The sequence below is a fragment of the Macrobrachium rosenbergii genome, chromosome 5 (genome assembly GCF_040412425.1).
Source record: "Macrobrachium rosenbergii isolate ZJJX-2024 chromosome 5, ASM4041242v1, whole genome shotgun sequence".
NCBI lineage: Eukaryota > Metazoa > Arthropoda > Malacostraca > Decapoda > Palaemonidae > Macrobrachium > Macrobrachium rosenbergii.
The window spans coordinates 38,601,219-38,627,211 of record NC_089745.1 but is presented as its reverse complement, the minus strand read 5'-3'; the positions used below and the strand labels follow the sequence as shown (position 1 = coordinate 38,627,211).

At 35.1% G+C, this 25,993-nt stretch overlaps 1 protein-coding gene across 20 annotated transcripts in view; it reads right to left on the bottom strand.

Moving 5' to 3' along the window:
* Nucleotides 1–25,993, bottom strand: part of Br140 (bromodomain-containing protein 140) — a 71,055-nt gene that overhangs the window by 35,304 nt on the left and 9,758 nt on the right. For 4 of the 20 annotated variants that reach the window (XM_067104061.1, XM_067104062.1, XM_067104071.1 and 1 more), the window contains exons 3-12: nucleotides 21,284–21,444; nucleotides 20,666–20,827; nucleotides 20,365–20,519; nucleotides 18,933–19,110; nucleotides 18,509–18,640; nucleotides 18,139–18,327; nucleotides 16,964–17,090; nucleotides 13,375–13,514; nucleotides 5,551–5,699; nucleotides 1,588–1,647 (exon numbers count right to left, since the gene is read on the bottom strand). In XM_067104061.1, the coding sequence (XP_066960162.1) occupies nucleotides 1,588–1,647; nucleotides 5,551–5,699; nucleotides 13,375–13,514; nucleotides 16,964–17,090; nucleotides 18,139–18,327; nucleotides 18,509–18,640; nucleotides 18,933–19,110; nucleotides 20,365–20,519; nucleotides 20,666–20,827; nucleotides 21,284–21,444 (1,453 nt within the window). The remainder of the gene's footprint in view (nucleotides 1–1,587; nucleotides 1,648–5,550; nucleotides 5,700–13,374; nucleotides 13,515–16,963; nucleotides 17,091–18,138; nucleotides 18,328–18,508; nucleotides 18,641–18,932; nucleotides 19,111–20,364; nucleotides 20,520–20,665; nucleotides 20,828–21,283; nucleotides 21,445–25,993) is intronic. The other 16 variants (XM_067104067.1, XM_067104077.1, XM_067104066.1 and 13 more) reach the window with 6 other exon arrangements.

Sequence of the window (25,993 nt, the reverse complement as noted above, 5' to 3'; positions counted from 1 at the left end):
CCATAAAAAACATCACCTACAACAAGAAAGCACAAAATCTAAAACACAAATGCTAGAATGGGCAAGTGCTCAAGTCTAGATAATGAACTTAAATGAAGATTAAGAAGAGATAAGAGGGAATGTTTGGACAAACATGCCGATGATGCTAACAAAGCCATGTACAGTATTCAGGGAGTGGCAGTGGTGTTTGGGTAGCCTACAAAATTATTATTGAAACAACCATGGAAGAGAAGAATAAGAGGAAAATACCTGTCAAAAAGAGGAAAGGGTTAATAAGTCCATCAGAAGATAGTGCTGGGTGGAGCATTTTTGTGAGGTCATGAATATGAGATATGAGGGGATAATTTGTTTGATGTACCAGGCGCTGATGAAGATCTGAATTTGTTTATCAATAATAAAAGAAACTTAGGAGATGGAAAACACCAGGTTATGCAATGGAATCACTGCACAGATAATTTCACCTAAAGCTGAAATGGTAGTTAATATACTAACTAGACTGCTTTGCACGATATGAAATGAGGAAACTAAGCCTGATGACTGGGAACAAGAAATCACAGCTACGGTACCTAAGGAAGGTACCTGGCTAAGTGTGGTAACTATACAGGCACTGAACTCACATCAGTTGTAACGAAAACATCCAGTAGGCTCATTCTCAACAGGCTGGAGAAAAAAATGGATAATAATAGTTTAGCTTTAAATCTGGCAGTCTGTTTTCATTTCCAACTTACTTTGGACTACTCCAGACTACTTGGGGCTAGCATTTCAGTCATTTTGTTTAAACTCCAACAATTTGCATTCTGGAGTACCAAAAGGACCTCAACTCTTTGCTGTCTTGTGCACTAAGGATGCATGGCAACAGAACTCTGTTTAGCTGGTATGACTACAAACAGTCATCAGGTACAAGACATGAATGTTCAGTATTCAAAATTCAACAACTTTCCTTGCCATAAGGAACTCTCATGTTTTTTTCCAAGGGGCAGAACTGTCATCATTTCTTGAGGTAGGCTTCATTTACTACCTGTCCCCTTCATTATTATTAATTAAATTTCAACCCTGGACTAAATTATAGTCATTAAGTCAGACTTCATATCATAAACAGGAGGGCAAGCTTTTATAGCCAGCTCCTATTCCAATAATTTAAACATCCTTCAAACTGCAATCCCACGAAACTTTACACAAAAACAAGAGCAACTGAATGGCAGAGCATTCACCACATAAAATCAAGACCCAGATGCTATCACTCCCCCATCTCTTAACACTAATCACCATACTGCTACACATGCAGAAGCTCAACCTACCTCTAGCATAAGGCTGATTTTTCAAGACTGTCTTAACACCAGTGTTCAAGTTGAAATTAGTCAGCATGTGATTGCTACCAACACTACTTAGTTGATACCTTTCAATTCATACAGGTTAATGTTCTCAAAATCAAGTCAGTCATATTTCCAATGAGTAATACCACCACTAAAGGCAAACAAGGAACCCAAATTACAGTACTACAGCATACACCTTCAACCATGGACTAAGCAAATCCTCCATGTGACAAGAGGAACTCTCCTTAAAGGGTAGCTTAGTTTAATCACTTACTTTTCAGGAGGCAAGATGGGCACAAAGTTGACAACACCACTATAGGAGGGGAGCATTTGACTATGACACAACCAACACACGGGACAGAAGGGGATGGTGCGGGCGGAAACAAAATAAGCAGTTAATGCAGGATGGTTCCATCACACAAAAATGTGCGGGATAAAGTACAAACACTTCTTTAAATATTAATATGCTAAACTAACAGTAAAATAATAAAAAAGATGGAATATATTTACATAAGTGCACACTAGTGGTTTTCAGGGAGAGGGTAAAGCCATTTCATGTACAAAGACCTAAAACCGATGTGTAGCAAGCCGCACCTCATGCATGTGATTGGGTTAACACACATACATGCTTAGTGACCAGGCTGGGCAAGCAGGGAACTGTCATTACTATATCAATTATGATCTACTTATACTAATCTTAGGTTATAGCAGGGAAAGCCAAACAATAAATAAGTTTTACATCTGTACAAGAGAGACATAAATTATATATACATTTTTTTTTTAGAAAAACCAAACTTTAATACTTTGCAGAGGACACGAATGGATGTCTGAATGCATCCCAAGATATTTAAAATGAATTCTGAATGCACGAGGATATCTAAAAAATAAATACAACTCCTTATACAGTATCTTACATTAAAAGACTTACACTTTATAATAACGGATATAAAACTATTGTATCATCAGTGAAACCTCACCAAAAGCACAATTCTAACTAAGAGCAAAATTATCCCTTAAAAGCATTTTTATATCTAGAAAAGTGCCAACAAACTTCTTGTAAATATTTACTAAATATTTACATGTGCAGAAAACTATATGGTAGGTGGTACATAAGCAATGATCTTAAAATTTAAATCATATACTTCTGCAAAATCAATTCCCAAAATTTAAATCACCAAGCAAAACTATATGTGCACTCAAGTCTGGCAGTGGTAAAAATAGCTGTATAGCTCTTTTCAGTCTTATTATTCAATGCTTTTCCTTATCTCCACTACAGTACTGTTAACTGTGAAATGCAGGAGTGACAAGAACTGCCAGTAAGAAATGATCTCTGCAGATAAGCAAAAGACTTATTTTCTTAACCCTTAAGGGACGGGCTAAACATATATCAAGCACACCCACAGCCCAGGCAAACTTTAAGTTGGCCAATTAAAAAAAAAAAAAATCAGTGGAAAGAGGAAGATATGCAAATGCATATAGTGTAAGAAAAAAAATTCTAAAAAATTTTCCCTAAATTTTCCATACCTTCCACAGGAAGTTGAAAGTGACTATTTATAACCCTGCGTGGGGCCTCTTTTACAAGACACTTGTAAAAATATGCTAACGTTACCAAATTATACATGTTTTTTCTAATAATTTATTTTATTTCAGTTTGTAAAATTATAACTGCAGCTCACACAATATCAAAACAGATAAGAACTAAAATCAGTAACAAATTCTGAGTATATTTGTTGTAAAATATTGATGAGACTTACTGAGATGGGGAGATGCAGTAACTTTTTGTGAGGTATACATGTTTTTTTCTAATACAGTATTTCTTTGCAAAATTACAATTATAGCTGACATACTATCAAAATAGATAAGAACTAAAACCATCATCAATCCCTGGGTACATTTATGAGCAAACAAATAAAAAGACGTCCTGGAGCACCAGAGAGGTAGTACATTTCCCTCTGAAATCTCAAGGTATACTGATCGATGTCTCTCCCGAGCTGAGCTAAACAGTTGCCATAAGTCATTTATAGCCCACTGAAGTGCTACTGAGTATTTTTCCCACTAAATTCATCCAAACTGAATGGTGCATAATATTAATGCTCATATGAAGAGTCCCGTCCATCACCCAAAACCTGTTATAGATACTCATATGAGGATTCCCGTCCATTAAGGGTTAAATATTCTTATACAACATGTGTGACACACTATTTTCTGAATTTTTCTCAAATAAAATGTTCTACTCATGCTGAATTTTTCTCAAATAAAATGTTCTAATCATGCTAAGTTTCCTTTAGTGACTTTTCTTCTCAGTCAGTGTCATGAAGTGACTGCAAGAAACCCATTTTAAAACAAGGAAGAAATATTCTTTATGTTTTCATTCAAGATAAGTTTTTATGCCGTTGGCAGAAATCAGTATGTTTCACCTTGGTACCACGCCCACAAGAACAATGTGACAGATGCCATACAGCTTCATTAATGACCTAGAAACTGGCAAGTTTGAATATTTACAAACAACTCCTGCATATCACGTATGAGGGACATAATCCCAGGAAGCTGATATTCGTTAAGAGCATACATAAGATGAAAAAAAAAAAAAACATAAGCCCAATTACCAGGATGTACTTACCGTAATCGAAGATCCTAATTACTTTGTAACAAAACTGATAATCCACAGATAAGAAAATAAAATAGAGAGGAGAAAGGTTTCTCTACTAAACTTCTTTTACACAGTAATATATATGCTGAAATCTTGTATCCATACCAATATTCTACTACTCAGCATGTAAATATAAAGGGGTCATAAAAACATTAAGTTCACAATGCCATTGTGTTCTCTGGAATATAAACCCTCGCTAATGATGAGTTTATTGCTTTAAGACATTCCCTCCCAAAGAGCATATAAGGAAACTGGACACAAACTAATCAACTATTCCAGCTTGAGAAATAAAAAAGATATCAATTCACTGCCTTACTAAAGAATCAACTCCTGTCAATTTCAGTCATAAGATTTCAATTTCCTTTAGAGGTGATTTACTTCAACAAGCAATTTCTTCTTTCCTGTCTAAGAAAGCAATTACACTGTAGAGTAATGGCAGTATGTACATCAATACATAAGAAAGCAACTACACTGTAGAGTAATGGCAGTATGTACATCAATACAGAGAGAGTTTAACTCCCTATAGTAAGAGATGTTTTCCCACTCTCAAGACCTTTTTTAAACCAGTCTGGACACAGAGATCACAATACAATGCCTAACTGCAGCCACAATGGTACTTTGTCAGCTAAATTTCATGACAAATGTGCTGTACTAAGACTTAAAAAACTTCTTAAAATTACTGAATAAATGGGCTTAAATCCTTTAAATATCTCTGATGATTTCCAATGTGTCTGGCCCAGTGAATCAACTCCACAAAACAAAATGGTAAAAGATAGCACTCACTACATTCTAATTCTACATATATAAGACAGTTCCCTGGGTTTACTGTGATGGTAACACTTTTTCCTTGTAAAAATTCACCTACATGTCCCCCCACCCCCACTGCGTAGAAAATAGAAATGTTTTCAAACTCTCACCCTCCACTCCAGTCCTTTGAGGCACCATTAAAATATTTTCTTAACGCTTCTCAATTTCCTTTGTATTAACAATGCAATCAAGAAGTTTTTTTATCCTCAATGTGAAGAACTTTTAATCAATAGATATATTATCACTATCTAGTCATATGACAAAAGTAAAAATCTAATACAACACTTGAGAAAAATGTTCTACAACTTTAACAATTAAACAAGATTATCAAATGCAAAGGATACTTTTCATATGCAAGCAAGGTCAGGGGCAGAGATTTTGTACAGTATCTACTTTGTCTTCCTGTATGAAATATCCATTTAAAGTACTCAGGCCAACCTTTTTCCTTTTCACTTTTCAGTACAGTAAAACACTTACTGCAAGTCTGATCAATTTTCCAAAGAGGTAAGAAAACTGAAACCAAAACAATGGAGGGGAGTGAACACCTTTGCTTAATGTGTTTCAGGTACCGTAAAGGTGGACACGTTACTCATAAATCCATTACCTCTTCCATGCTGTGTGTTTTTTAGCTCTCCCATTCTTGAAATAAATATTCTAAGAGCAAAAAATTAACATTTCTTACAGTAACCCCCCTGAAATATCCAAGAGTACCCAACATCAGTAGAATATTTAAAGATATGAAAAAAAGTAACCAACTTTAGAACCCAATGTAACACTCACCGATCAGCTGGAATGGTGGGGACTGATACAATGGGTGCTGCTGAGCGTTTCTCAGCCAATATTTTCCGAGCCTTCTTCATTTTCTGACGCGACGCCGCTTTGGCTGCTGCCTTCTTGGCCGAGTCCATGATTTCGTCAAGCTGAGGACGCTGAAAAATGAAAACACACTGGCCCTTTAACCACAAAGATTCTTCACAGCAAAAGCAATGCAAGCACTCGATGACCGTCACAATAAGGACGTGTCTGACTGTACATGCTAGTCCTTAAAAATTACTATCACTAGTCAAAACCAGTTTTATTATGCCAATACATAAATTCCTTTTTGCCAATAATTTTGTAGAAAAAATGATATAAGTCTTAATTTCTAAGCCTTATTCATAAATAGAAATATATCCTAATTTCTACATTGTTAAACTTATCCAATAGAAATTTTGAATAGCTTCTTAAACATAAGCCAGTAAGCCTATATTATAAAAATGACTCCTGACTAACATATCCAGTCTGGCACCTTGGGAGATTGTTACAGCAGCAAAGGCTGGGTTGCAAAGCAAGCTGTTAATGCATCTGTTCAGTGCTGATGGTGCAAAACGTAACAATGTCTTTGCAGAATACACACACAAACACACATCCGTGGGTAAACAGCAAAATGTCTGAACAAAATCTATTCGTTTAATATAAAGGTAAAATCTCTTTGACTCTGTCCTTTGCAGCCAAAACTATACAAAATTTACACAACTACATGGAACAATAGCTCATTTGCTAGCACTGCACAACTGTATATTTGTGGGTAACCTTCTCAAAATACAAAACCAATGTGATGAGATTATAATAATTAAATCTACTCTCAACTAAAGACCTAATGAATATTCTATATATTCACAGCCAAATTTAAATTACAAAACAAACATTATTCTTATTAAAGAAACTTTTATACATGTATGAAAAAATCCATAATTAAGCAGTGTCACACTCAAAGAATAAAAATCAGCAAACTTTCACAAGCATACTGATTAGCATTTTGGGTATCACTAATGGGGAACATCCAACAATATTTCATACCGTACTTCAAAACCCACATGCACTGAACATGTCCAGTGACCAACACTGTCAAGTGAATACAGCATATTTATGTAAGTAGATCTCCAACATGTTTCCAACAATACAGCTTATGTCACATACAGAGTGCAAATAAAACAATCAGAAAGAGAACTGTACCCTTGAACACAAGTGAAACAAGACTACATCCAGGGTTAACTATGTTACGTCACTATCATTCGAGACACAATCAAAGGTCATACTCTGAATCACGTCAATGTCCTGTTGAAAGAGTCTCCTTCCACCACCTGAGAGTCACTCTCTTAGGCAGCAAAGTACAATAAAATTCCCTGTACCTCCAACTTAACAGTATCAAAAGGTTGCAAACTTGATACATTTGCAGAGCATATTTGAACACAGGTTTTCGATTTTGCTACTCTGAAAAACCAGAGCAAGTTTTTCAAGAAACCATGTAACATCACCATCTTTGATGTCTGTGCAACTGCCAATACTGTAATAGGACAACAGAGTTCACATATAAGACACTACAATTTTAATTTCACTGCAAGGAACTCTTCTTCATACATAAACAATCTGGTAGCGGGGTGAAAGGCATATATTACCTTCATATACCGAAACAGGGTGAAAGGCTTATCTTCACATACTTTAAGTAATGCCATGTTTATTAATTACTCGAAATTGAAAAGCAAACATCTGCATTTAGGTATAAAACCGAGTCACAATGTTTTTTCTATATTTCTGGATGCCAATAATTCATTTGACAACAATCAGTAAACAATACTCTGCAAAAGCGAAGTTTTACACACTACTGTAACTGTCCCAAGCTTTCACTACAACCTAAAAATCCATAAACCCATCTCATCATTTCATATAAAGAAATATCACAGTAAAACTTTCTTATTCTTCAAAAAAAAAAAAAAATAAATAAAAAAATAAAAAGAAAATACTGACACAGCTGTGTACTCTTTATAGGCATTAACTGTTTCAACCTTACGAGTGTTACCTATAATAATAATAATAATAATAATAATAATAATAATAATAATAATAATAATAATAATAATAATGATGACCAACAGAACATGAGAGAGGTAAAACAAATGACAGTACTTAAGGGATGCTGGGAAGAAATTGTAGTACCGTCTTCAGTGAGCCAAACAAGGTAAACAGCAGGCCATACCACCCTACAAGGTGCTACTCCTGTTAAACATTTAAAAACCAACTTGCTTTATCAATGAAGCAAACCAGAAGAAACAAACTTCTACATATCTGACTCATGAAACCTCTAATACCATTCTCTCTACATGCAAAGCACGTATTTCCTGATTCTGACCACTGCTTAAAATACCAAAAAGCATCATTATCTAGTAAGGATTAAATGCTCAATAAATACTTCAAAGTACAATATCTGTATTAATAAAAGTCAACCACCAGCAAGGTTTTTTCAACAGTACCAATTTGTGACATCCCAGAAACTTGTCAAGGAACAATAACAATAAAAATAAAAAACCTACTGATCACATATTCTCCAAATCAAATCAGCAAGATTATGGAACTCTCTCAAATTCAGGAGCACACCCATTTTCCGTAATCTGGAATTTCTTACTTAAAATTAATCACTCTAATAGGGATGACAAGTTATGAAAAAAATCTTAACAAAGATTCACAATGGTGTCTTGGACCTTAAGGTAAATACTTTTTCGAATACAGGGATAAATTGTACGTATGAGACAGGGGAACCTTCTAAGCAAAGGCTACAGTCAAAATAATCTCCTGAATTAAAATTTAGAAAATTCACATGTAGCTTTAACAAGAAGTATTTCACTGATGAGAAAAATAAAAGAGAGAGTGAAAGATTAGAGCCTCATAAAAGAGCAAAGCTTTAACCTCTATTTTTCTTTTGTTATTATAAGCTACTCTGTACGCATTTGAATGACATCATTTAGATACCAACTGGCAAAGATTTTGGATTTCTAAGCTTTATAAAAAAAGAAAACCTCAATCAGAGAAGTATGTTGCCTCTTTAGTCTTAAAACATAATCCAACTGTGTACTTTGTCTTACAAAGACAAGTCATAAAGCTACCTAATGATAAGAAAATTACATGAAGTATCAACTACAATGAAGAAAGGTTACCAACTACAATGAAGAAAGGTCTCATGCATTTGGGTAGTGGTGAAACAATAAAATTCACAAAATCTGTCATGTTACATATGGTTACTTTTGAAACAAAAACCCTCAACTACATCCTTCTTTTATAAAGCAACCAAACTAACTGCTTTGCAAAACTCTGAGGACAAAATTCAAACCCATTCCACTCTATGCAAATGGGACTTCAAATTCAAGCTACTGTACTGCATACAAACATCCGCTTTCAAAAATCACAAAGTATTTCTTCATTAAAGAGGGACTCGGCTACACAATGTTATTAGGTGAAAGAACATCAAGCCTAATTTTCTCTACCTGCTTCAGCTAAAAAAAAACTTCAACCTGTTAAGTGTCACCAACAGCATATCTCGGTCTGCTGCATCCCGTATCACACTGCCTTCAACAGAGTACCACGTTCTCCCTCTTTCAAGGCTGGTGCTGCACTGATCTAGCTCAGAAGTACACTGCTCTTATACAAATTGTAGGAACATCACTTGGCAACACTGTAAGCTAAATTAGGGGTAAATGGCAATTTTTTTTTGTAATTTGTAACAGAGAGACAGTCTGACAGAGGACATCGACCTCGCGCCTCCCATGCTTCAGGCATTCACTGATAAGGAACTGATTTCTTTTTGTTTTGATCCAATTTATCCCCCGTAATGAGCATTACAAAGAGAAAGAAAAACTTTTGCCTGAAGAGATATTATCACTGCTCGCTGAAGAGAATGATGATGAATAAAAGACTTAGTAGCAGCTCAAAAGCCTCTAACATAGACTGACTAAGATTTATCTGATTCTGAAGAAAACCATAATTTAGATTTGAGCATCACACTACGAAGTTACCAGACTAACCAATAAGGAGAAGAGTCCCTTTACTTTTCGTTCACCCTAAGGTGTGAAATTTCTTGTTCAGGATAAGAGAAACCCCATGGAATTTCTGTTACTTTTCGTTCACCAAAAGGTGTTAAATTTATAGTTCAGGATAAGGGAAACCCCATGGAGTTTCCTTTACTTTTCGTTCAACAAAAGGTGTGAAATTTATTGTCAGGATAAGGGAACCACATGGAGTTTTTTTTTAGTTTTTTTTTGATGACGAAGTCATGGAGCACATCGTAACAGTAACATACAGATTTTTCAACCAGTTTCTAGATGAATATATAGCAAGTTTGCCTACAATATCACGTGAACTAAACGGTATGACAAAAATATAAATGAAATGAAACAATTCATTCCTCTACTGGCTCTATGTTTCAGGAAATGGTACAAGAAAGAATAATTTTTTCCCTATGTTTCATGCTTATAATCTTATGATATAAAAATGCCAAATAAATTCTGTCATCTTTTCTTATTCTACATTATTTATTATATGTTTGTACAAAAAACAATAGCAATGTAAAAAACAACATAAAAATTAGCATAGACCAAATGACTGCTTTCCCAGCGAGAAAATGTGACGATACAGGAGCCGCGACGTCTCTCGTAAGTGACGCTCAACAGGTTAAACATCAGTGGTTAACATAATATGTAATAAATTGCCACTGAAGTCCGCTTTCACAAAAAAAGTTCTAAAAGTTACCAGAATTAAAGACAATCAAATCATGGGAGGGGGAGAGATTAACATTAACAGGGGAGCACAAAACCAGGACTTGGTGAATTAGTCCCTTAATTATTAATCACATCAATCATCAGGTGTCTTTTACTGGATGTTATCATGCCATACCACATACATTTATTCAAAACACTTCACATTATAATACCACAAAACAAAATCACTGCAGTGTCTCACAAGAGAAAAAAAATCTCACTATCAGAGAGAGAGAGAGAGAGAGAGAGAGAGAGAGAGAGAGAGAGAGAGAGAGAGAGAGAGAGAGAGAGAGAGAGAGAGTGTATTACTGTTTACTGTACTTGTAAAATGGTTTGGGGATAGGGGATTACCTCTTGGGGCCCTCCTTACCTGGATTCAGACATTATTTGTAACAGTTATTGAAAGCAATAATATCACATCAAACTTTAGGACAAGATATAGGTGCTGGTTGAAGTTAGAATAGTGGCTAGTATTGTGAAGGATATCAGAATAGACTAGAACATAGCATTTTGGCCAAAGACCAAGAGCTGGGGCCTATGAGGTCATTTAGCGCTGAAACGGAAACTGACAAAAACTTTTGAAAGGAGTTTTGTTAGGAGAGGGTGGAAAATAAGATGGAAGAAAGAAAATAAGAATGGAATTATAGTAAAAGGAATGAAAGGGGTTGCAGCTAGAGGCTGAAGGAACGCTGCAAAGAACTTATGTAATGCCTACAGTGCACAAGGTGGACTGAGGGCACTATCCCCCTCAAGGGAGTGAAGGATATCAAATAAAGGAAAGCAAAGCATGACTGTATAACAATTGTGGGAACAAGAGAAAATTAGAAGAGCGGGAGATTATTTATCATTATTGTTAGTCAAAATATGGAAGACCCTCAAAGGGCTGGCATGAAGAGCTGAGTTTTAAAACTAGAATTTAAATTTCATTAACATATCGCAGCTCTTTAAAAAAGTTGTAACTGGAATTTGAAAATTATGAGGATTCTGACAAATCTCCTTAGTAGATTTGTTTCCAAACTTGGTACTGTACTTGCTGTTGGCTGAAGTAGAGACATTCACATAAAATGTGTTTCAACTGTTAATGTTGACCTGCATTCACTACTTACAAGAATTAGAGTACAATAATAAAAATATAAATTTTTTATTATAAATTACAATATACTGGCGGGTCAACATCTCGGATGTGTCCAATTTAAGTCTGCAAAAATAGGAAAGACTATTTCATAATTTTGTGTTTTTTTTTAATGAATAAAGTGTGTGATTTTTTCTTGTGTTAAAGTCCTAACTACAGTGTACAACGTCATTGCATAATCTAACACACCTGATGCACACTGTTAAACATACGCTTAAAAAGTAATTTTTTGTAAGTGAAAATTTCACTGTTCATCTGGCAATTATGTGCTCAGAAACACCAGGGTGTTTGGTTCAATAAACAACTAACTGGATACACAAATACACTGGATTTCAAAATAGGCAATAAAATACTATTTGCATGAACCTTTGTTTCACTGTGTATGTGTTGCTCTGAAATTCTAAGATCTATGGTTAAAAGAAGTTTCATTGCATCTGTATGTGTACTGAAAGATGAAGTCACTGTTATTTTAATTCATAAAAACATTTCCTTAAGAGATTTTTTGCACTGACTTCACCATGCCTCTTTGTTTCATTGTGCAAGTACATCCCATGAGTTTGAAACACTGGTGTTTATGCCATTACGTATCAGTGGAATTTGGCAATTCTGACTCGGACTAAAATGTCCTGAGTCATCACACACCCACTGAGGTCCTGCTACACTTCAACTGTTGTCTCCAAGGCAAGGTTACATAATATTTACAATAAATTATTTTGCTGTCTTCAAGGTAAGATTTTGCATTGAAGGTAATTGTGTGTGTGCACATCTGTATGTACACTAGCCTCACATTACAAAATGCTACGCACATACTGTGGCCTCCCCACCTCTCTGTAAGGTATTTTTATTGACATTTATCTAAAGCAAACCAGTCTTGTAGATAACAAAGTAATATGTGCCACATAAATAAATTTTCTCTCTCTCTCTCTCAGTTAGATGTGGAAGTAGAAAGGGCATAGCTGGGGACTTGGACTAAATAGGAATTCAGAAAATGAAAATGACAGGAGCAAATGAAGAAACTCTTCAGATGGCTAATGCAGTAAATGTAAATTCTGCTATAAAAACGATACCAAGCAGCGAGTGCCTTTGAATACTGAAGTAAATTTACAAACTCTGTGTCCTATGGCATATTACACATTGGTGGTGTATCATGAGATGGCATCAAATATCTGCAAGTTAATTGTGAGGCCCATTCTCATATGAGTTAATTATTAAAGAAAACAGCAAAGATGCATCCCGAATAATTAAAATTTTTGCTGCACTTAAAACCGATTATCCAATTCATATGGCCACTGATTCAAAATATAGTAAAATGTTTGGTGTAAGTTCACTAGTCTCTAACAGGTTGCTAAGACAGTTCGTCTCGTCAATTTTTAAATGCCTCTTCAGCTGCACCATCAGATTCTTTATTTCCTACATGAGCAGGTATTAAAAAAAAAAAAAAAACCATAAATAGCAAAAGTTGGACTGATCCAAACAATAAAGCAAGTTACAAGATAAAATGTTTGGGTATTCTAAGTTTTAATTAATAACCATGAGTAGTTTAAGCAGAAAACCGAGTCAAAATTCTTCACCATAAGAGCACTAGTGGTTTTACATCCCAGTTTCACTGCCCAATAGCACCAGTAATAAGGTAGTTTAAATTTGGCAATAGACTGCTAAGTGAGAATGAAAAAATAATGGTGTAAACACGCAACACTGTCAACCAGGTTAATTTTCAATGTTCAAACCTTACAAAAGCATATCAAGTGAAATGATGATTCAACTGTGTATTCAGATGCATAGCAAAGAGGTGCTTTATCATCATGCTGGCTTGCTTTCAAAGCTGAAACGTAAACAAATCACCCAACTTATTATAAAGAAAAAAAAAAAGTGAAGAGAATGAGAACTAAACTAACAGCAACATACCGCATCGGAGTCAGCTGGGGTATGCATATCACAGTAAGCTGCTTTTCGAACAGTAACAGACGTTCCGTTTGCGCTTGTTTCTCGAACAGCATCAATTTTCATATGAAGACCTGCTTGTTGAGCACACGTTACGTGGAATGCTGGAAAAAGAAACCACAAACTTTATCCTTCTGTTCCTGTCCTTCCAAATAAAATTTCCCCAGCACACTTGACGTTTTGAAGGCAAAACAACTCAACAAGGATGGCCCTCAAAAATATATTCTGATACTCAACAGTATGGAAGACACCATCAATCCTTATCATGTCAATTAAACAAGAGCATCTGGTCTCTACTGAGTTAATCGATTATTACCATTGTAGGACACAACTGTTTTGCAAGTATATTTTTTGTGAAAAGTTAATTTCAATTCATCTTGCATTAACTGAAAATGATTTCAGTGCTTTTTGAAAAATTAACATCTCATAAAATAAATAATTAATGTTGGCAGAATATCATCTTGTAACTAAAAAACCAACTACTCCAACACCAGGTGGCACAAAGTGCCTCTGCTACATTCCTCCAATTAACCTTCCCTGTCTTTCCCTCCCTCTCACATTCATCCTAACCAATTTCCACCTCATTCAGTTCTTATCCACAAACATTTTGACCCTTACACACTTCTATAACTTGTAGGTGTCCTTGTCTTTCAATCTTTTTGGGTCAATTCCACAGATCAGTCAACAATCTTTAATCCGGACATCAAAGAAATACTACATATAGTACCTTAACCCTTAAACGCCGAGCCTCTATTTACAAAAACGTCTCCCGTATGCCGGCGGCGTTCGGGAGTTAGCGCCGAAGAGGAAAAAAAGTTTTTTTCAAAAAATCACAGCACGCTTAGTTTTCAAGATTAAGAGTTCATTTTTGGCACATTTTTTTGTCATTGCCTGAAGTTTAGCATGCAACCATCAGAAATGAAAAAAAATATCATTATCATATATAAATATTGAAATATATGACCGCAAAAAACAATTGTCATATATAATTTTATACAAATCGCACTGTGAGCAAAACGGTTAAAGCTAACGGATTATTTTTTTTTTTTGTATTGTACACTAAATTGCGATGATTTTGGTATATAACAAATTGTAAAACGATCAAAGCAACACAGAGAAAATATTATCACAATATGATGCATGAATCCGTAACGCGCGGACGTAAAAAAATGTTTTTTTCAAAAATTCACCATAAATCGAAATATTGTGCTAGAGACTTCCCGTTTGTTGAAAAATGAAGCTAATTGATTAAATATTACTAGACTGTAAGTGTTTTAGCTTACAATTGCAATTTTCGACCATTTCGGTCGAGTTAAAGTTGACCGAAGGTTGAATTTTTTTTATTTATCGTAATTAATATGAAAATATTTCAAAACTGATAAAAGCTACAACCATGAGTTATTTTCTGTTGTATGCTCCATGAAATTGCACACATTTTCATATATAAAAGTTCATGTAACGACTAATATAAAACGGTGCAAACATTACGACAATGTGACGAAAGAATTTCTGAGATGTTCGGCCGAGTTACCGCGCGGACGTAAGGAAAATGTTTTTTTCAAAAATTCACCATAAATCGAAATATTGTGCTAGAGACTTCCAATTTATTGCAAAATAAAGGTAAATGATTGAATATTACTAGAATGTAAGAGTTTTAGGTTACAATTGCGTTTTTCGACCATTTCGGTCGAGTTAAAGTTGACCGAAGGTTGAAATTTTGGCAGTTATCGTGATTTATGTGAAAATATTTCAAAAGTGATGAAAGCTACAACCATGAATTATTTTCTGTTGTATTCTACATGAAATTGCGCACATTTTCATATATAAAACTTTATGTAACAACTAATGTAAAACGATGCAAACATTACGACAACGTGACGAAAGAATTTCTGAGATGTTCGGCCGAGTTACCGCGCGCAGACATAAGGAAAAAGTTTTTTTTTCAGAAATTCACCATAAATCGAAATATTGTGCTAGAAACTTCCAGTTTGTTGCAAAATGAAGGTACATGATTGAATATTACTAGAATGTAAGAATTTTAGCTTATAATTGCGTTTTTTTATCATTTTGGTCGAGTTAAAGTTGACCGAAGGTTGAAATTTTGGCAGTTATCGTGATTTATATGAAAATATTTCAAAACTGATAAAAGCTACAACCATGAGTTATTTTCTGTTGTATTCTACATGAAATTGCGCACATTTCCATATATAAAACTTTATGTAACGACTTATATAAAACGGTGCAAACATTACGACAACATGACGAAAGAATTTCTGGCGCGGACGTAAGGAAAAAGTTTTTTTTCAAAAATTCATCATAAATCGAAATATTGTACTAAAGACTTCCAATTTGTTGCAAAATGAAGGTACATGATTGAATATTACTAGAATGTAAGAGTTTTAGCTTACAATTGCGTTTTTTTACCATTTCGGTCGAGTCAAAGTTGACCGAAGGTTGAAATTTTGGCAGTTATCGAGATTTATATGAAAATATTTCCAAACTGATAAAAGCTACAACCATGGGTTGTATTTTGTTGTATTTTACATGAAATTGCACACATTTTCATATATAAAACTTTATGTAATGGCTAATATAAAACAGTGCAAAAATTACGCCAAAATGACGAATGAATTTCTGAAATTTTCTGCAGAGTTACCGCGTGGACGTAAGGAAAAAGTTTTTTTCAAAAATTCACCATAAATCGAAATATTGTGCTAGAGACTTCCAATTTGTTGCAAAATGAAGGTAAATGATTTAATATTACTAAAATGTAAGAGTTTTAGCTTACAATTGCGTTTTTCGACCATTTTGGTCGAGTCAAAGTTGACCGAAGGTTGAAATTTTTTGTAGTCGACGTACGGTACGTCCACTTGGCACCCAACAGACAATTTTAGTCGACGTATGATACGTCCAGTAGGCGTTTAAGGGTTAAGAGAATGTACTTGTTATGACTATGTACCTACACTTTACCTAACTTCATCTGACATCATACATTGTGCATTTATAATGAATATATCTTAAACATCAAGTACTGGTCATACTACATCCTGACTGTAGAAATATGGCCTACATGAAGCCTACACTTGCTTCACCTGTTAGCACTACTCTAAATGCAGTGTCTACCTCACACTTTAGTGTGTAGGCTAGGTGAAATATGTTTTACAGTGAAAAAAAGGTAAAAGATATTTCAACTTCTTCCAAATGCTAAACACAACTTTACTCATTAGTTATACAAGATAATTTAAGCAGACAACCCAACTAAATGTCATGAGACTCAGAGGGCATTACATCTGTAAAATTTTTTATATGTAAAATGTCAACATCAACCTTTAAGATATCACCAACTTTGCACTAAAGTTCACCACATTCTACTTATCCAGAAAAGGTGTATGTGAAATATTCTTAAAAAATCTGAAAAACATCCACACATGCAACAAATGGAACCCTAGCATTTCTTCTGGGAATTTCTACAAGCAATGAAATTAGAACACATCAATACTATAAAATGTTAAGTAAGTTTAGGAAAAAATATATTAAAAATGTAATTTCATACCTGTATAGCAATTAACTTTGTTACACTGGATGCATGCACCAACACCTCTCTGCTTACAAATGTAGCATGTAAGCTTCCACCTAGCAGGAGGGATATTACCAATGCTATCAATTGGTTCCAAAAACACCTGAAAGGAGAATGATCTTTTATTTTCATAAACTGTAAGTTTACAATAATACCATACTATTACATTACCAGACTTCCATAGTAGACATTAAATATGAGCCAAGTTCTAAAATTCATCTGTACTTTGATGGCATTCTAAACTGTCACAAAGATAAGGTTTTATTGTACAACAAAAAATTTTGCAGCAGAATATGATGACCTAGCTGCTGAAATGGTTAATATGTAAGAGTAAGATGACAAAGAAAGGCTTCAAAACCAATACAGGCAACACAAAGTTTAAACAGTAGCGACTGGAGAGGACGCAATGGAATAACTCATCAGGGAACTGGTCTTGTGGATGTTGTAAAAATGGTATAAGGGTGAATTCATTACTATGTACCAAACATAACAGTGCCACATAAGATGCTCAGGACTGCAAAATATAAAGAGTACCAAATGCAAAAGAAGAGTACAGTAAATGGAGAAGAGAGGGAAAAGGAGCATCTTTTTGTGGTAAGAGGACAACCTTAAAAAGACAACATTTCTACTGTCTTAAAGACACACTGAACTGTGGAGAGGACACTCATAGGGAAGTAAGAAAACAATGGCAACATCGTCGATGAAGAGGAAAAAGATTTGCTACAATACTTTTAATAAGAGTAACATGGAAATTTCAGACCACCAAAAAGGTATATTTCCATCAATTTATGGGAAGAAGGTAAACAAGCAGCATATATGGTAGAAAAATAGGAACCAGTAACTGAATGTAAAGTTTGACTACGCTGATCTATTGCAAATGTCAGGGTAACTGAAAATACAATAACTTGGACTCCTGTGCAATATATAGTTTTCAAACACTTTTAAGGAGAAGAAGCCCCAAGTGCTAAAAGTTACTGCACACATTACAAATTTTTTCACCAATCCAATAATAAAATATTAAAAAATTACAGTATATTGAAAGTTCCAGTAAAATGGCATAATTTCCTTGCAAGAGTCATCACAATATCAGTACAATACCCAATAAATATGAGATAAATTATAAAGTTACAAACATTGAAAATGAAACTTACGGTATTAGCAAAACAAACTTCAGGGATCCACATGGCACAAACGACATGTGCCCACCGGGCATCATCTGTCTGCTTAAATGCACCACCTTTGTTGGGGCATAAGGCACAATCTACAGCTCTAGATGGAGACTGCAAGCAACGTCGACACAGCCACTGTCCTTCAGGAATATAAGGAACACCATAGCATTCCTTGAAAAGAAAAGTAATTGCCAAACATTATTTCTGCAAAAGCAAACCTTAATTTTATTCCATGGAGAAACAACTGATTAGTTTATGTAAATAATATCCCAATATCAGATATGAATTTCAACTATAATCAAGAGAAACTGGCCACAGAACTTGAAACTTTAAGAATGACCAAGCTACAAACCTGGTGAACTGCCAAGTTGCACATATCACAGAAAAGTATAACATTGCTGTTTTGGCATTCCCCATCCATACATATGCAGCAAACAGCATCTTCATCTATTGGAACTCCAGAGTCTCTACCAGACGACTGTGCCTGGAAAATCAAAGACATTCACCATGAAATTTAATCTTTTGGCAATGCTAAAAGTATGCCAGCCCTACAAGAATCAGGAATCTTAGTTAAGGTATGATCAAAATAATTAATGCTATAATGACTGACCTGAATAAATTCTTGAAAAAATAAAGAAAAACAAATACACACCGGCTAAAGGCCAGTGACAGTATCAGAAAATTACACAATCAAGAAAATAAAAGCAAAGCTATTTCCAAATTCACGTTACTCAAAGCACCTTAAACTGCAACACTAGCACAGTACATCTAATCACCTGGAAAAAAGATTCCTTCTCGAGTCGGTCCATCAGCAACTCAAAAGACTCCATTTCAACAGGGGGGAGCTGATCAACAGCTCGTTGTTCATTAATGAGTTGCAACCAGGCACGATCTTCCTCATCCATGTCATACTCCACTTCTTCATCCAATTCTTCTAAGCTTTTTTCAATGAACCTAAGAAAAAATGAAAATAACTTCAAATAATGGTTTTTAAATGGATAAAAATCCTGTCACACCATTCAAATCCACAATTAGCATTTAAATTAAGATAGCCTATAAAGCTAACAGAAGCATTAGCATGAATCAACACCTAAAAGAAAATTTCCCATCTTTTCCATTTACTTCTCAAGATGATAAACTAATTTCCTGAGAAATTACAGCTTCATATTGTAATTCAACTTCACAGGACCCTCAAAAATATTGTAAAACTGTAATTTTTATATTACAACTTGCATCTCTTAAACATACTTCAAAACAAGAATTTGTTACACTGCTACTCTTAACACCTGCAACACTGATTAAGACCAGGACATGACATTACAAATGAATTTCAAGACTATACTGAAATGGAGTCCTCAGTTCAATGTTTTATTTTGTTTACTACTGAATAATAATCACATCCCTCTGGTGCACTACTTTCTAAAGAATAATTGATACATTACTGTACTAACATAACACAACAAATGTTATAAGGTTATAGTGGTTCCATTCAGGTCTTCAAAGATTCTCATTTTCAATGACAATATGACCTCAACATTTCTACAGCTTGGGATGGGGGTTTGGGGGTGCCCCCACATCTACCAGCTGAGCCATTGGCACCCATCCGTTTTGTTCCCCCAAGCTCCTAACATAGGCAGAAGAAAACTTGGGTGCTAATCATGTATATACTTCTGTAATAACCAATGCTCTCTTTCTAAGCTGCTGACATTACTCTAAAAACAGGAGCTTGATTTTCCTGATAATTCTCTTAAGTATAATATCAGTCCTGCTAACTATCAGCCTTTCAGTCACTATCAATCTGGACAGAATTTTCAGCTGTACCTTAATTATTAAAACTTAACCATAAACTTATTAAATGCTACCCATCCTAGAAGAATTTACTTAGAAGTGTTTGCTTAATACATGTCTTAGTTACAAATAATTTCACACAAGCAGAAGGTCTGAGAGATGGAGGGTCACACGCAATCAATTTTTCCTTTCTGTATCTGAGAACATTTCCTCATTTCTCCCTCCACTACAGATGATTTGAATTACAATCAAGTTGTGAATTGAAGACTTTTAAAACTGGCAAGGACTGACAAAATCTTCATGAATTTTCATTGGTGCATACAATAAGACATGTGCACAACTATGGAGGACAAATTCCAGCCAATCAGTAACAAAGCAGAAAGTAGTCAAAGGAATTATTTACCAATCCAGTATAATTACCTATGATAGTTTGACGGCAGTGGTGGTGCATCTGGTAGGTTTTTATAATAATCTTCTATGACTCTAAAAGAAGCTTCAGGGAGCTTATTTGTTTTCTTGTCTTCGATAGTGTACCGTTGCACATCTACTCCTCGGTCCTTGTCAGCAGTCCGACCCTAAAACAACACATAAAAAAATGTAACAATAATATAATTTTCCACTCTGCATCAATAATAAAAACTATATGCCGTATAATCATGCTGAGCTACAGTGATAATTTCTACTTCAGTGACAAAAGAAAAGGAATTGCTACACAATTTACCTTTGGTGGTTTCTGCACTGATGTACTAGAATTTGTGCTGCCATTGCTGCTATTCTGACCAACTGGTGTTTTAGACTGTACTGGCTTCAAAGTAGGTGTCCGTGCTTGTTCTTGTGGTGGGGGTTCTTCTAATGCAGGAGGCATTGATGCTTCATATTCTTCCTGTGTGTAAAATGGTATCAACTATCTTTCTTCAGAAAATAAGACTACAGGACATAAAAGCTACATGTACGCTACGTACACCAACATCAAGTAGAAAATTAAAATATTTCAAGAAGTTAGCAAAGATTCTTCAAATAAAAGCTATAGTAGGTTGTACACATAATAATACTGTTATAATATGAGTTTTATAATCAGTGATATTCATGGTGTACCATGCTGTAAACATTTGTTTTTTTACACAAAGCACAAACAGAGAGAGAGAGAGAGAGAGAGAGAGAGAGAGAGAGAGAGAGAGAGAGAGAGAGAGAGAGAGAGAGACTTGGTTTTGCTCAAAACATACACACCAACAAGAGAGAGAGAGAGAGAGAGTTTTTGAGAGAGAGAGAGAAGAAGAGAGAGAGAGAGAGAGAGAGAGAGAGAGAGAGAGAGAGAGAGAGAGAGAGAGAAACGACTCACCTTTGACAAAATCTCGATGGGGTCATACACCGACAGGCACGTCAGCTTTCCATCAACCTCAAACTCAACAGTTTTCATATCGTGAGAGTAAGGTATGGATGGAGGCTCTGGATCCTGATTAGCTAAAGGGGAAGGAGGTCTCTTCATATTTTTCTTGCGTGCTATAAGAAAATTAACCTTAATTACCACTCATACAAGAACACATAGCTACGTTAATCATTTCATGACGACTCCCATGAGAATGCTTTAACTCTTGATGGCACACTACGCCTGATCATTAATGGCCTGTGGAGTACTTCATGGCAATCAATCATGGATTAGTTCCCAGGGAAAATCTGAATTTAACCAGAGACCATAACAGAAGAATAGCAAATAATTTCTATGGGCTTGAGCAGTTCCCCCAACTCTAATGACATTAAAATTTCAAGTAATGAATATATTAAAACATCCCTTGAATGGCTGTTAAAATCATAATAGACTTGCATGAAATAACACTGCCTAAGACACTGGTTGATAGAGGATGGACTCCCATGAGAGAAAGCTCGCTGTTCTCCAAAGCAGGATACTGTCACCTGTGTTCTTTGCCATAGTCAATAATTACATAATTATGATAACAGATCAGTGCTGAACTTTGAAACTTGAAAAAAAGACCACAGATTAGTTCCTTGTTAGACGGGTCGGTATAGTTCTCGGCTAGCACTCTGCTGGGCCCGCGTTCGAGTCTCCGGCCGGCCAATGAAGAATTAGAGGAATTTATTAATGTGATAGAAATTCATTTCTCACTATAATGTGGTTCGGATTCCACAATAAGCTGTAGGTCCTGCTGTTAGGTAACCAATTGGTTCTTAGCCAAGTAAAATAAGTCTAATCCTTCGGGCTAGCCCTAGGAGAGCTGTTAATAAGCTCAGTGGTCTGGTAAAACTAAGGTATACTTACTTTGGAGAATAAATATATTAAAGAAATCCACATAGTTTCAGAGCATTACGCTCCCTCTTCAGTGCACTGAAGAGGGAGCACAATGCTCTGAAATTGTACTTGGATTTCATAAACTTATTTGTTCTCCAATTTGTGTATTTTTTCAGATTATTACATAAATAAAAAGTGTGCTCAAGGATAGCCTTTAAAAATAAATGGAGGGATGTGTGGTTCCAAATTCTTATTTTGCCTCACCCACCCAAGTGGATGCCCAATGAGGGTTATGTGAAAGTAAAAAAAAAAAAACTTGATTTTGCTGATGATAAACAGTAGATGGCACCAAGAGCTCACCAGATGCAAAAACAAGCAAGTGCTAATAAACAAAGGAAGGAATGAGAAGATTTTTTTGGGTGCACCTACATAATTTCAATGTTAATAAAGTGTTCTTGCTACAGCATTGAGACACCACACAACAAGAAGCAGAGATAATTCGTTAGTATTCTTGAGATTCATGACATATTTAAGGAAAACAATTCATAATCATATTTACGACACTATCTTAGAACAGAGATCAATACTGAACTGTGAGCATAAACACCCGTACAGTGCAGTAGCTCCAGCAAGGATACAAAGATTCTTTAAAAAAAAAATCTTGGGAATTATCATTATTGGGTAGTTTAACCAGACCACTAAGGCGAGCCTTGAGAATTAAATATAAGCAGTACATTCCAAGCAAACAATATATGAGAAGCAACATGATCACTGCTGATGACTGTAATAGGTTACCAAGATGGCAAGAGAATGGATGGCATATATGAAACCTCTAACAGTTCCTGAGTAATAGCTAAGGTTAAAATACTGTACTGTACAGAACCTATGGAATTTGGAACACCAATTTTGCTTTTGGCAAAGGCTGTACTTGATAATCAAAAATACAAGGAAAGTGCACACTAAACGGACAAGACACACTTAACAGATGGTTGATTTCTCTAAAGACACACCTTTGCAAGATCATTTACCACCTTTGTACCTGTTTTGACTGAAATACCTTAAGCCATGTAGGAGTTAAAATAAGGTAAGCATGACAGCAACTAATGGACAAACAACCGAGGGAAACTACCCTAGCTCTGTTGGTATGGGACTAACAACTAATAATGAGAACTGACCAGGCTCTCCCAAGTTATCATGACACCTTTTACAGAAGAACTTAATTCTTCAGTAAGTACCATATTTGATGGCATACAATACCCTACTATTCCCCAATTTCAGAAGAGACTATTAAAAAAAATTTTTGTGTTTACATACAACCATTTAATGTTATCAAAATATACAACTACAGAATGGCAGAAAAAACTTTGACAAAACATGCAACTAGGACAGCGGGAGAAATCTTTCATAATAATAACTCTACCGCCATTTACAAAAGAAAACAAAAGCAGACTAAGTGCTGTACACTGTAGCAGATAACAGGCAAATGGACAACCTCCCATCATGCACATTGCTATATGAAGGTCTACCCTCAAACTAAGTTTAACTGAAAACTCTTCAACCATGTAGGAGTTGCAAAGGCAAAATAAACCAGACTCAAACTGAGGAATGGGCACACAAGCAGACAATCTCCAGTCACGAATATCTATACATAATGGTCTTCCTGTGCACCAAGTTCGACTGAAATCTCTGCTACCACATATGAATAATTACAACATTAAGGTAAGTGTAACAGACACAGCTGGCCAACAAAGGGAAAACCACTAACTGTGTAAGGGGGAGACTGATAGATAAATTACACCTTTTATAAAACTGGAACTTTTAAAATTACTAATGACTGGATAATGTGGTAATGGGTTTTTTGCAAAATTCAGTATTTCTTACAAGACATCTGTTGTTGGTGGATGACTGTAAAATTGCAAATACTGTACCTGTTGTTGGTGGATGACTGTAAAATTGCTAATACTGTACCAAGTTTCTTTATGATCATTAGCATTCTCTGCATTTTGGCATAGGGTTATGAGGGTTTTCAATATTTCTCAGTTAAATTCACTACTCTAAAAAGTTTACCAGATATTAAAGAAGAGGCGCTTTGTGTAATCTTTATTTTCCATTAAATGTCAAAACTATTTGCTCTGTCTGATAAAAAAAAAAAAAAAATACAGTCTAATTGGAACCATGCCCTTCTCTTGACTGGAATACATAAATCGGAACATTCACGTGACATAACTGAATTCTATTTTATCAGATTAAAAAAAGTTACTCAGCAGTACTGGGCTTCTTTTTTTGCTACTTGATCATAATTTGCAATGAAACCTATCTTCTCTGATGGTCTTAACAAATAAAGAACATCAATAAAAATGATTATTAAGTTAATCATAACTCAATGTGAATCTCCAACTATCAACTTGAAACTCAGCAATTAATGAATCATCTATGGCAAGCTCTGTAAACTTACCTATAACATTAGGTATTTCAGCAACTGCAAAACATGTGTATGCTGTACAACTATCCTCTGAGTTAATTGCCATGCTATACTTCACCAAATTTAATCTTACTAGTCAGAGTTAAGGCATCCTAAAATGATTGGTAGCTAAAACAGCAAAGCAAATGCTCAACCACACCAATGGTAACAGACAGCACTCAAACAAAGGCAAGTTTCCAAATCATGCCTTTCCTCACTATACACTGAATGTTTACTTAACTATTCTAGATACTACAATAAACATTTCAAAACCATCTAATGCTGTAATATACCTTAAAAATATATGACCATTCCATGCAATGAAGAATGAAGCATAGTAAAAACCTTATTTGGTATCATATTTAATTCTGCAAAATGAAGTTTCTACATATTTTCCTTTTTTGAGTATGATAATAGCTTATTGCTTCAGACAGCATATCATAGGCTTTTCATACCAAGAAGCATGGATTTCCAAACTTATTGATAGATAAAACTGAAACCTCCCTCCAAATCACTTAATTCAGACTGGCATGCAGAAATCTGATCATTTGTGGATTTCATATATTTCTGCATTTCACTCAGCTCGGCTATTCATGTTTTGAGCAAGGCAATCATACTAAGATTATGTTAGCCTTGGTAAAAAATTATCAATTCAGAGGCCTTGCTTAAATTTCTACTTCATATCCCTCTTTTACAAGGAACAATGCATTATAGGTTAAATGACCCCCAAAAACCCCACTGAAGAAAATCTATCTCACTCTTTCTTCTCTCTCTTGTTATACAGCATTATTCAATTGAAAGTTTTGAGGATGGTCTTGCAAACAGTTAAATTCAATAATGGATTATAAACAATTTAGGCCAAAAGCTAAGAACTGAGATCTATGAGGTTATTCAGCGCTAAAAGGAAAATTGAGAGTGAAGGTGGTTTTACAGGTGTAAGAGGAGGAGAACCTCGCCGTTGCACCATGAAACAATTGTTAGGAGAGGGTGGAGAGTAAGATAGAAGAGAGTGAGTATGAATGGAGGTACAGTAAATGGAATGAAAGGGGATGCAGCTAGGGGCCAAAGGAAAGCTGTAAACACCCTTAAGTGATGCCTACAATGCACCATGTGAGGTGCACTAATGGCACTAACCCTCTACGGGTGAATGCAACAATAGAGGTAGGAATAAAATATAAAAAAAAGCACTGTATGCACTGCATGTGAGCTTTTGTCTGCTGATCTTGTACCATGTAAGTAGCTACTATTTAGGTATGGCCACATTTAAAATCTAATAAACATTGTATCTAGATCTTCATGTATATGTGTTTGTGTAAGGTTTACTGAAGATAAATTATGGCAAT